The sequence below is a fragment of the Mytilus trossulus genome, chromosome 5 (genome assembly GCF_036588685.1).
Source record: "Mytilus trossulus isolate FHL-02 chromosome 5, PNRI_Mtr1.1.1.hap1, whole genome shotgun sequence".
NCBI classification, from domain to species: domain Eukaryota; kingdom Metazoa; phylum Mollusca; class Bivalvia; order Mytilida; family Mytilidae; genus Mytilus; species Mytilus trossulus.
In genome coordinates, this window is record NC_086377.1 from 42,267,245 (window position 1) to 42,281,326 (window position 14,082).

Here is a 14,082-nt window from a genome sequence, read left to right on the forward strand (position 1 = left end):
CTCTCCATCCAGGTTACAATGTGTAAGCACATTAGCAGTTATTGGTAAATGTATGGCCTTCTACATGGAGTCTTAGATCACTTCGTAAAAAATGCTATTGAGGGCCCCTTAATTAAAATCATGAAACAATTGAAACACAAAAACCAACAGTATAATCTGAATAAAAATACGACAACCACCAATGAAGCACATCGACAAACGACAAGCTTTGAAAAGCACGATTCTAACTTAGAACAGGTGCATATAAACGCCTTGTGTTTTAACAGACGTCAACCTTCATCCTAATATGATACATAGTATATATTTGTTTAGGGCCCAGCTGAAGGACGCATCCGGGTGCGGGAATTTCTCGCTACATTGAAGACCTGTTGGTGACGTTCTGCTGTTGTTTTTTATTTGGTCGGGTTGTTGTCTCTTTGACACATTCCCCATTTCCATTCTCAATTTTATGTATGGGTTTGAATGCCTTTATAGAAAGAATTTGGCAAAGAACATTTGATATACAGAATCTGAAATGTTATATATAGACATACACGGTCTAAGTTACTCACAACAAGAATAACACATAAATTGTATACAGGTCATTAACCCTGTACTAGGGAAAGACGAGAAACATTTTTTTAATGAAAATCTATTCAAACTTTTCTTATCAATTATGCAAATGTCGTTTTATTTATAAGGAATGTAAGTTCTATTCCCATGTATGGAAATAAACTTTACAATAGTTACCCAACACTTATCTGTATTCATAACTTATTTAATCTAGTGGATCATTGAAAACCAGACATGTCTTTGGCCTGTTGACGCCATCTTATAAATTTTAATTAAAATTACTAGACCGTTCCTTTTGAAGTTGTCATTCCTTTAAGAGGCTACACGAATTCTACTTAATTGAGTATGAAAATATTTCTTTAAATTATTTAAATGATATTCATTCAGCTTAACAAATTAACTAATTCGTAAAACACAAATTAATTTGCGATGCCATTTTATGCGATTAAAAGTAACTAATCAACATATTTATTGTCCTTTTCATCTGAAAAAAACGAAACTTTTTTAGAATGAAGTTCAATGTAACAATTTGTCTGACTGATAAAGAATTCAAGGTCATATGTCCCAAAACGCTTTCTGAATATAGTCAAACGAAATGAATAATCGCACTCATGTGTTCGTACCAAACACTGTATCTTTTTATTAACATACTTATACATGGTGTAAGCAAATAAATTTGATTTGATTATGTTTTCTGCATTTTCCTGGTACCATTGTTTGTCTGAATTTTGGGCACATTGGACCAAATGCCATATACAGCTTTCCAAACAATGACAAGAGGAAGATCATTTAAACAGAAAAAACAACGATCTGATCTTCATTGTACATCAACATTTTTGGATTAAAGCTCTTCATCTTTTATATAAGCTTTGGATTTCAAATATTTTGGCCACGAGCATCACTGAAGAGACATGTATTTTCGAAATGCGCATCTGGTGCAAGGAAATTGGTACCGTTGATTTTATTACATTGTATCTACGTATTCCTTAAAGCAGTCGTCGAAGTGTAGGTGAAGGGACAGAATGATTTTTATAACAATATTGAGAAATGTGCATTATTTGATATAAAGAGATACATGTTGTTGCATTACACGTGAGGATAAAAGAAGAAAAAAAAACGTTTGTTGTGCTTTTTTTATTCTCAAACCGTTACTGAGAGCATCGATAATTTGATCATACGGTATCTTGTAGTATATTTGTGCCTCTCTGTGACGTTGTCTACAATACTGTGACAAACATGAAAATGCTAATCATTGTTTTGATCTGGGTGTATTATGATATTTTTTTTTCATATCCACTGGTTAAAGTTCTTAAAGTTTATCAATAAATTATTATTTAACTCATGACTTAAAAAAAATCCCAACTAGTTCAAATCTTATAGCCTTGTAATATATGATGTACCAGCAATGAATTCTTTGACATCATTTTTTCAAAGACCTCGTCATAACATGCTGTCATATTTCTGATAGAGTAAGAATACAAATTAGTCTGTCTTCTGTTTTGATTTAGCCGTAGACAAGGTCGTTAAATGAGGCAAATGATTTGTAAAACAAATAGTTTAATTGAACAACAACGTTTTAATGTCAAAGACATATGTTTTTGATATGAAATCAATAACGACCTGACACCTTTGAATTAACAAAAAGCAGTGTAGTATGCCGAAAAAACTTAAAACACACCGGATGTTCAAGTATATACACTACATTAAGTTATTGGCAGCCTTACAAGCATCAGCATCTTACCCTCACCATAATTGATCATGACATCCAGTGATGCACATTTGTTGGTATTTAGGATTCTCAGCATCCTGTGTAAGAGAATTGTACCACTGTATAGTATTACTATTCATCAACCAGTTCTCAATTCGACTTTTCCCTTTCGGTGTATGGTTCGATATCATTAGATTGTAAATAAAACTTCCTATTCTCGAATGGTTTTCTTTCCCTAATATTTCTAGAATACCCTGTGATCACCTTCCAGAAGTCAGTACTTTCATTTTTCAACATGGAAATTGTTGTATTAGAATTCATAATTCAGGATTTGTATTTTCCTCCACTGATGTTTCTCGGGTCAAACATCCCTCACCTTAACGTGGTGTATCAATACATCATTAAAACATATCGTAGAAAAGGACTTAACTAATCAGACCGTTACGAAGCAGAAAATTATCTACCAGACCGGACATGACTGGGTATATTCACTGTACTGACAGCTAGGTCTAAGGTTAACTTAGATATTAGAACCGTAATAATTACTTGATTTCTCAACGCCGAGTTATCTAAAAGCTGTTACATAAAATGTTATTGACAGATGAAAAACTGTTTATGAAACTCTTGAAGTCGACAGGTCACCAGCAGTGGTATTGGCCTAGCACAAATGAATGAAAATAACACAATTATGTAATGATTAGGACTTTACAAAAAATTACTTATCACGGTCACTTAAAAATTAAAGACAATTCTAAAATGACGTCCTTCAAACTCTTTTAGTACACAACCGTGGTAAAATATGAATATATTGTTTGGGCTGTTCTGATCGTTCTCCCACGTCATATTCTTTTTTATGAATGAACTACCCGACTTCATAGGACGTTGACGTCAGAGTATAGACATTTTACAGGAACATACATGCTTGTAAAACCGAAAGTCATCACAACATGCAAACGTTGGCAAACGAGGCTAAAATGTGTTTTATAAGCCGTTTTGTTTTATACATATAAGACATTTAAGTACAATTAAAATTAAGATTCATCCAAACCTTTCTTGATATGTAATTGGAAATAGTTTAAGCATGTCACTTCTTCAGTTTGCTCCGTTCTTTTACGTCAATTTAATGGTGCGTTTATTTATGGAACGGCAATTGATGCCTTCACCTAGATCGCTTCAATTCAAAACAATTGTCGTATTTGTCCTATTAGAATGAAATTAATTCATGGGGGCTTGAATATATCGTGATTTCAGCACGGGATGTCCTTTGTGCAGATATTTTACCACTCTCTATCGCTCAGGATAAAATATTTGTCATAAAGGGCCAACCTGTGGTAAAATCACGATATATGTCAAGCCCCCATGAATTATTTCTTAATTAATGACAGGGATGTCTGAACATTATTTTCGATTAATGGGTTTGTATATGCATCTGGTGTCTTTCGTTCTTCTTTTATCACCGGGATTGCACCACATGAGCAAAACATTGAGTTCAGATGAGGATTAGAATCTGTTAACCAGTCTGAATGTCTACAGGTTTTGTTGAATTCGTGTTGTTAATTCTTAAGTTTGTTTTAGTGTGAGTTGGGCTTTTTGGTTTGTGTCCGGGTAGTGGTTAGTAAATTATCAATTTATCAGTTAGAATTACCCTGTGTGTTGCCTTCACCTTTCTTTTTATATCGGTACACAGTGAAGATTGACAATGTAAAAACAATCACAGTTCAAAATAACTAGTGATTTGAGCAAGTAAAAGTAAAGTTAACCAATAGCGTTTTCAGACAAAGATACAAATGTATGAATTAACACGTCTTAGATTATAGATAATAAATTATATAATACACATTATGATCAAATAGATAGAAAAACGCATATGAGCCTGACAGAATGAAGCACTTGAGGTGTTACCCAACACTTGCACTAAAATTAATCCGGCTTGTTTAATTTTCATAAAATTTTGTCAAAGTACTTACTTTGACCCTTTAACATTAATATAAAAAATTCTAAATTTGAACCAACCGTTTTGTCAGAAAATTACACTGGTTATATAGCAATTTGACAAACACCAATTTTTATCATTAAGAAGCTTAACATTCATTTTACAACACAACGTAATTAAAACGTTTAGCTGACTTAACAGAGTTATCTCCCTGTAGTGTAAGGTACCACCTTAACGTGCAAGTACATAAAAGCTCTGACAACTGAAATCATGTTTTAATGTGTAAGAACTATTGATTTAAATAAGACATAGGTAATACGAAAACACTTTAAAGTTCGTATAATAGTCGGAAAATAACAACCAATAATGTATATATGCTGGATATGTTTTATACTTAATATCATTGATGGAGTATAACAAAAGTTATGTACCCTCAATATTTTGACATGGAACATTGGACTTAAAGTCAATTTAAAAAATGCATACAAAAAATTAACTCTCAAATAGCGGTTTGATAGATACAAAACCAACATTGAAAGCCCTTCACTAATACATGTTATCTTAGAAGATTACATAAAAGTCATCGTTACTGAATGAAGTCTAATGTAGTAACTGAATGAAGTCTAATGTAGTTAAACTCTAAATATGCCAATCATGTCGTGCTTGCATCAATCTTTATATGTTACAACTCTAAGTTAACGACAATTACGTTATGTTATGTAATAAAGGAGCTTTGGGAAGTTGTAGGTGTATTGTTGGCCTTGGCTTTTGAAATGATTTATGACTACTATAATACCGATAATCATTTTGAATAATTATTACAAGTAGAAGGAGACCTAAGTTGAGAGTGTTTGATAAAGCAACTGAAAAAACATTAAAAAAAATCTTAATGGTATAATTCGGTCATAAGTACCTGGATTCGTACTTCCATAGCACACCAATCTTCATTCAAGATATACTTCTTACAAAGTTATTTCTGGTCTAGAATGTCCTTCCTGAAGTACATCACTTTAAGTTATCAATGAAACAAGTCAGTTTATTAAACTAGGATCGTATATAAATCAGACCAAGATTAATTGGACGCCTGAGATATGTTTTGTCATGGTGTTGTCAGTCTTTTGTCGACTGTGCTTTATGTATTTTGAGTAAAACGTAATAGAAACAAGCTGTTGAAATCAATTTTTAATCTTCAGCCATCACCAAAGTATACTTAATGACATACTCAAATGCATTGACCACTATTTACTAGATCTAGAAATGGAGTATACATACACACGTCCTCCAATATACAAAACTAGAGTCCGTCATGCATATGAAGACAAACTCACAAGTATTGTTAAACTTATAGTCGGATGTATATGAATAGCTAAATAGTATGTGTTTCCGTAGATTAGGTAATCGTCAGTTTTCTCTTATAATAAAGTTTTGCTGCCATGATGCAGTCAAGGACATTGAAAGTGGCGTTAACCACTTACCAAGTAAAATGTAAAAGGTGTTTTTATTTTATTATAAATTTACTTGATAATAAGTAGACACAGCGCAATCCTTGACTCCAGATATTATGCAAATTTTGGTATGTAAATTATCAACAAATAACTGTCACGGTAACATAATGAATCATCCTTTCCCATAGGTATATCTGACTTAATCAATTGACAATATTATTTAGATGTTACTTACAGGTACATAAGCCAAAATTTTTGAAGTCCAACTTTAACTGTTTAAAGAATAGTAGTCAGTAATTTTGAATGTTTTGAAATACTAAGGCTTTTCTAACTCATACATAGATTATCTTAGCTGTATTTGGTAACACTTTTAGGAATTGTGGATCTCAATGCTCTTCAACTTCGTACTTTATTTGGCTTTTTTCAACTTTTTTGGATTCAGTTTCATGATCCAGCTATGTAGCGTTCCTTATATGAAGTTTTTGTTTAGTTTTGGCATCCAGTATAATGATGGTAAGTTTTCTTCGTTTTATTTGATGTTGATACCAAAAGAAAGTAGGACAGATTTGTGATTTAGCTAAATTTGGTAGAGGATTTTTAGAAATATGTTGTATTACCAGTAGTTCTATTTAATACCAAGCTCTAGATATGTTGTGTGTCAGTGTAAATACTGGTTTTAACATATGAAGACAATATTATTGGAGGCTTTATCTGCTGGAACAACGACACATTTGTAATGCAAAGAGGATAAAGCATCCACAACATTCGGATTATGGAAAGGTTTAGTTATTCCTGTGCTTATAGTTCATGTTAGTTTTTGAATGCACTCCTGAATGCATGATCGAATAGCATTAAACCATTAAGACAAAATGTCCAGTTCTGGTTCGTCTGGTTCAAGTTTTATCCATGTTCTTGCATAGTTCTCGACTGCATCCATCAGTAACTTGAAGTTTCATAAAACCAGGTTCAATCCACCATTTTCTTTATTTAAAAATTCCTGTACCGAGTCAGGAATATGACAGTTGTTGTCCATTAGTTTGATGTGTTTTGTATTATGATTTTGCCATCAGATTAGGGACTTTCCGTTTTGAATTTTCCTCGGAGTTTAGTATTTTTGTGATTTTACTAATTTTTATAAACAATAATAATTTCCCTTCAGAATAAACATGTAACCAAAGTAAATCACTATTGATAAAGAAATATAGCCTTTATCTAGACTCCAAAAACAGAAATCAGGGTACCATAGAAAAACAGGTTAACTGATCAGTATTTTAACTGAATCAAGACTTGAAAGGTTATATATCGTTCAATGGTTAACTCATATCAATAACAAGAAATTCATTTTATTCCAATAGATTTAGTCAAAACATACAATTTACAATTTATATCAGTCAGTTGTTTTCCGTTCGTTTGATGTGGTTGCACTTTTGATATGCCATTTGATAAGTGGCGTTCAGATTTTAATTTTCCTTGGAGTTTGGATTTTTTTTTAACTATCCAGTTATTCGGATATTTGTCTTTCGTGGAATCCATAAATCAAATTAATTGAGCATCCAAGATTATCATTTTACATTACACCATCACGAGTCCTCTCCATTCACTAACATGCAGTGCTAAAAGACTTAGTGGGGCTAGTGTATATATATTTTTTATAATCTTAAATTCATCCACCATATCTTTTAAGCATTTTTCATAAACAGGACATCTACTTTCTTAACATTTAGAATGGAAACTGTGAGTGTGCCAAAGAGATATCAATCCGATGAAAGAAAAGAAAACAGCCCACAGCCACTAATTGTTTTTTTCCTAACAGCAAGAAACCACCACAACTGGGGGCAGGCTTCAACTGACCCCTCAAGAAAAACGTGATTCAACAGTTCAAAGCGAAGGGACGTCACTATAAACTCCATAATATTAAAGATGAACCAAAGACAGACAAGACAACAAAGGCCGGGGGTCCTGACTTGGCACAAATATTTGGCGGGGTTTAGCATATTCTGTGAGATTGTTTGTCCTACAAGAGAAATGTTTAGCCATAAATCAAGATTTTATCCATCAGTTTCTGCATAAAGAAATGCTTGTACTAAGTAAAAATTATGACAGTTGTAATCCATTCGTTTGACGTGTTTGTGCTTTTGATTTTTGCCAATTGAAAAGGGACTTTCCTTTTTGAATTTTCTTTTGAGTTTGTTATTTTACTTTTTGATGGATTACTACACAATTAATGAAAAAGGTAAACCACAAAAATACGTAGCTGCGAGGAAAATTCATAACTGAAGGTATAAAGTCCGATTTCGGGTGATTGATGTTCTCGCTGTGAAGACCCTTTGGTGGCCGTTAACTGTTTTCTGCTTTTGGGTCGGGTTGATGTCTCTTTGGCAAATTCACTATTTCTATTCTCAATTTTACCATACACAAATTATTATTAAATCGTGTAAAATATTATGTTCTTAAACATTGTTTGAAAAAGAAAAGAACAATTGCATTACTAGTCTCAAAACCTATAATAAGATTATTTTAGAGTGTTGTCCTATTAATACATGTACGAAGGAATTCAGTACAAAATATTTATAATACGGACGAGCATCGCGAGGGAGAATTAAAAAAAATAGTAATGTCAGGTGTCGTCCTTATTTTATACGATTTCACGGTCTGACTAGTTTGTGTATAATTTTTTTAGATATACTATTGTATTTAAGCGAAATGAATGTGTTTGACAATATCCACACAAAAGATGTAATGTACAATGTTACTCTATATAGTTTAATGATAAAGAAACATTGTATATCATTGATCAAGCATGACCATAATCATTTTAATACGTCTTAAACATTTTCAATGTTTACATTTAAAAAATTAAGTTTTGTTACTATAATAGTATCTCCTTAAAGGATAAACAGTAAAATTTCTTACAGGTAACAGGTAGGTGTTTTGTTTAATTATTAAAATGTATAATATAATGATTCACTTGACATTTTATTGGTATAAATGATCATTTATGTCAAACGTTTTACCTAAAAGGTGTGTACAGTGTTTCCTATATGTAAGTATATGTATTGGTGTACACGTGTTATTAATTTTGTGTGTATCTTGCCTGTTCCTATGGTACAATTAAAGCTTATTTTTCATGAACCGAGGTTAGATTTTCGCGTTATTTTGTTTTTGAAAGATACATATAAATGAAGTCAATGTTTTAACCGTTATAATTAAACAGATGAAAAACTTGAATGTCGCATATTAAAGATAGAAACTATTTCATTATTTTTGTTTTCTTTCATCGCTGTGTAAGCTATTTTTAGTGTCATCCCAATCTCTCTAGTGGGTCCGTAGGCCACATTTCTGACCCTCATGTAGCAGTGTCACCCCAAATCCCTTCACTAAAACCTCATACTATATTTTGTTAACTAGTTGTTATACTTGAATATGGTTGAAATATATGCTACTGGACGCTTATAAAGCAATCACCAATAAGTTTTAACGTAATTACCCACTTTCGGTTTTTTTGGCAGTGTATAAGGTTAAGGGTTTTTGTGATAAAAACAAAAACACCAAACAACTTTGAAGTCCATACTGAATATGCATGAACTATTTGTCATTGGACGTTTATAAACAACCACCAATACGTTTTAACGTTATTATCCACTTTTTGTTATGGCAGTGTATAAGGTAAAGGGTTATTGTGATAAAATTTAAAACAACACAGAACAACTTTGAATTCCATACTTAAATATGCGTGAAATGTGTGTCACTGGACGTTTATAAAGTATCCATCAATAATTTTTAACGTAACTACCCACTTTTTGTTATTGCAGTGTATAAATTAACAGGTTACTGTGATAAAAAAAAACACACATACCAACTGTGAAGTCCGTACACTAAAATATTCGCATATACTAGTATGATGTTACCGATTTATTAATTAAGTTGTCCATGTTGCATTATGTTAAAGTAAAAGTTGGAAGGTATGAACACAGAAATCAGGGGGCACATTGCTTACCCTTCAAGCCAACAAAATAAATATAGAGAAAAAGGTTAGTTCACACCGTTCAATATTTAGTAAAACATCGGTTTTGTCACACTTGTCAAATAACGGGCGGGCACTGATCTCAACACTTGAGAATCAATAATGAACACGACCTCGTATAGACCATCATTAAATAAAGCATTACATTATAAAGCTTTGAATATGAATGAAATGTTTAACTTACAAAATATATATATAACGAGGGTTCACAAAATATAGTTATAGGTAAATTAGGAACGATAGTTTACAGGTGAAATATGCGTTAATGAATACTGGTGTTTACTAAAACTTGAAATTGAAATTTAATGTTTTATCCTATATAAAAGAATAAGATTTACAAAAATATTTTACTAGTCAATTGCCTTAACAAAGCAAATAAAAAGAATTATATGAAGTTATTCTATATAAAATAAATCTAAAAAAAAAAGGATCTTTGAGATTCAAATTGATGTAATGTAGACGGTTACAAGGAAATTAAAGTATCTAAAGGATGTAGTTTTTCAAATTTATATTTCTATTTTATTTTTTATTTATTTTTTTTGGGGGAAAGGGGGTGTGGTAGGAAAAAAACTATGGAAATATAAAGCCATTTTAGGTCGTCATGTCAATAAAATACCAAGGATACTAACAGAGGTTTGAGGTTATAGGTGAGGGTCTGTGTAGACTTGTTTACTTAACAAGTAATAATTGTGCTAAATAAAAGACAACAAATAAAAAAAAGAAGAATATTGTTAAAAGAAGTACATACAAAGTAAAACAAATAAACAATATTGTTAAAAAAGAGGACTAACAAAGTATAAAATAAAACTATTGCTTAATATAGGACACACACACAAAAAACGATGGTGAAAAACGGCCACACAAAGTAAAAAAAATAAACATTATGCTAAATAAAGGACAAACAACGACAAAAATAAACAATATTGCTAAATCAAGGACAAACAAAGTAAAACAATAAAAAATATTGTTAGATTAAGGACTAACAAATTAAACAATAAAGAATATTATTAGATAAAGGACAAACTAAATAAAATATAAAGAATATTTTTTGACAAAATGAATAAAGAATAGAGAAAAAAAGTCTTAAAGAACTGGCTCCGACGGTCTTTAATGGCATGTTATGATTAATGGTGCCGTGTTCCATCTGTTCACCAAGTAAACTGACTAATTTTATATTGCTCTTTTACAGCTTGATTCTGATGAACAGATATCTCCTCGTTATCATATTCTCGACTACATTATAACAGGGGAGATAACTATATTTATACTTTTCAGCATGATTCTGGTGAACAGATATCTCCTTGTTATCATATTGTCGACTTATGCTCTTAGTGAAACATTATTACAAGGGGAGATAACTATATCTATATTTTTCAGCATGATTCTGATGATCTGAACAGATTTCTCCTCGTTATCATATTCTCGACTACACTATAACAGGGGAGATAACTATATTTCTATTTTTTCAGCATGATTTTAATGAACAAATATCTACTCGTTATCATATTGTCGACTTATGCTCTTAGTGAAAGATTATTACCAGGGGAGGTAACTGTCGCTGCCTTATTCCAAATACAGAATGCGGTTAATAACAAATGTGACGGTATTTCTCCACTCTCTGTGAAAAGTCTAGAAGCTGTCAAATGGACTTTTAGACATTTAAATGAAAACAACTATATTCCAGGAGTTTCTATTGGTAAGAAAACTTATGAAATTCTTATATGGCTGAAACAAATAGTATGAGTGTTTTCTATTACACCTATAGTATACCATTGTTCAAAAGTCATCAATTGATTGAGAGAAAACAAAGACAGTTTACAAATATAAACCGAGGGAAACACATCAACCACATGAGGAATACACGGCAACAACAGAAACACAGAAGTGCAACAAAATCAATGGCAACGCAACATATAGAAACGAACCACTTGATAACAACTGTCATCTTCCCGACTTAGTACATGTACTACAATTACACTTATTGATTAGCATAAGCCAAACGTACACAGGTATAAACAAAAAACACAGTTAGTAATTAACATGGGTAAAGGTTACAGCTTTAAATGAACAAATGCCAACATTCAGGTATTTAAGTGTAGAGACTAACGTTATATCAATTCACAGTTGCGGATCCAGGGGAATTCCAGTAGTTGTAACCCCCAAAATACCGGAAACCCCGTATTTGGACGATCAATACATTTGAATGGGGAAACGTGGTTGTCAGTTTGTTTTTGATCTCGGAGTTGGACATCTTTCACCCCTCTTTTAGAGTGAAGGTGTGTTTTCATTTAAACTTTCGCACGTCTGGTGGATCATCTAAGGTTTTTGTTAAACTACACAAAAAAAACTCCTATTAATATCGTTGCTATTGTTTATAGTTTTACTTCTATTTATACAGCATTATTATTATGAAAATTCTTACTTCTATTTATAGCTTTACTTTTATTTAAGGTCTAGAGGCTTACCCAACATGTGATATGGTTGAAGAAGCCAGCGACAGGGCTGTTGATTTAATTTATAAAATCCGACAAGACAAACAAGACTCTTCCTTCACAGAGCCACCACTTGTAGGTAAGTAGTTCTTTACAGTAGGTTTGAGTAGAACGTAATTAAGTTGTTACGGTATATACTATAAAAAAGAAGATGCGGTATGATTGTCAATAAGACAACTGTCCACAAGAGACCAAAATGATACAGACATTAACAATATAGGTCACCGTACGGCCTTCAATAATGAGCAATGCCCATACCGCATAGTCAGCTATAAAAACTGCCTTATTCATCTAAAAGAAAATGAACGAAAAACAAATATGTAACACATAAACAAACGACAACCACTGAATTACAGGTTCCTGATTTGGGACAGACACATAAATAATGTGGCGGGGTTGAACATGTTAGCTGGATCCTAACTCTCCCTTAACCGCGGACAGTGGTATAACAATATAACATAAGAACGAATTATAAAAATCAGTTGAAAAATGACTGGTTCCCAAAGCCATTATACTTTTTTTACTCAATCTGAAGAGTTCTCGCGTTATCTTAAAGGATGCTAGTTTCGTGTCTTTTCAAGTAAATATCGGAGTCATCCATCTAGAAATTTTGTATTTTAACATAACTAGAAAGTTATCATAATAAAAAGGAATTCGCTGAATCTCTTTATTTTTGAATATGCAGGGACTACTTGCTCATGCTATCTTAATTCGTATTTACTATGGAGATGTCTATTATTTTCATAAAGACGGTAACGGGATTACAATAGATTGCGACTGCACAGTCCTTTGCCAACCTTGATAAGCATTAAATTCCGAAAAACTAAAAGTAAAAATCAAATTGAAAAGGGATTGACTCACCCCATCAACACAAAACACAACCCAAAAAAAACTTACAGTTTTTGAAATCTATTCCTACGCTTGCTACCCTTAAATAGTGCATTAATATGTGTAGTAGTGCATGTATACGTAGTGTTCGTATGCTGAATTTTTTTTTTAGCAATATTGTTTTTTATGTTTGTTTTTTTTTCTTTATTGTACTCTTTAAGTTTTCTTTTTAAATTTTCCCTGTATTTTTTTAGTTCTGTAAAATATATATCTTCATAAATTATTGATATTACTTTCAGCTCTGATCGGTCCTGGTTATAGTAGCGAAGTACAGAAAACGTCGAACTTATTAAGTTCCCAAAGAGCAAACGATAGATTATTACAAATTGGATTCTCCTCGACTGCTGCGTCGCTAAGCAACACCAACATTTACAGCAATTTCTTCAGAGTTGTTGCAAGTGATGCCGTACAAATCGAGGTAAATCTTTAATTCAGGGTTTATAGTAATATAAAATGGCGGAACATATATACTACTGAGGGAAGAGGCAGGTTTCCTTGAGCCGCATCTTCTTTGCAACCCGTACAAAGTAGGAAATATATGAGATATATGACGTATAAAGGTAGTGTTTTGTACTTCTTAATTTTGTCTTTGACACAATCTTTTTCCTACGGAAAAGACCAATTTTTGAGAAGAAAAAAAAACATTTTCGGAGACCGTTATCGATCCGTGTCTTATACGCTTTCGTGCATGATCAGTCCAAGTACTTCCCTCCAAGTTTAAAGACTCGTTGTTTCAACACTGCCATATTCCAAATCGTACCACGATTATGCGGGTATCTAGTCTATTTTTTTTAAGCGTATTGTCAAAAGTGCTATATTCTTGTTATTGACTTTTCGTTCCGGAGATTACTATTTTTCAACACGTTGCCTATATTGTTATAAGACATTCTGGTACTCGGTTAAGTGTGAGCAACCGAATAAAGAACTATAAAGCGGGTTGCAACAAAAGGTTCAGGTCAATGATCACAAAGTTCTAATGTTAAGAAACAAAACTGGACAAAACTGTACACTTTCCGTAATCATCAGACAATATGTTTTGC

At 32.3% G+C, this 14,082-nt stretch overlaps 1 protein-coding gene across 1 annotated transcript in view; it reads left to right on the plus strand.

Moving 5' to 3' along the window:
- LOC134717960 (uncharacterized) overlaps positions 1 to 14,082 on the plus strand; it is a 39,784-nt gene that overhangs the window by 13,944 nt on the left and 11,758 nt on the right. The window contains exons 2-4 of the mRNA XM_063580461.1: positions 11,132 to 11,358; positions 12,114 to 12,233; positions 13,282 to 13,460. Coding sequence (XP_063436531.1) covers positions 11,132 to 11,358; positions 12,114 to 12,233; positions 13,282 to 13,460 — 526 coding nt within the window. The remainder of the gene's footprint in view (positions 1 to 11,131; positions 11,359 to 12,113; positions 12,234 to 13,281; positions 13,461 to 14,082) is intronic.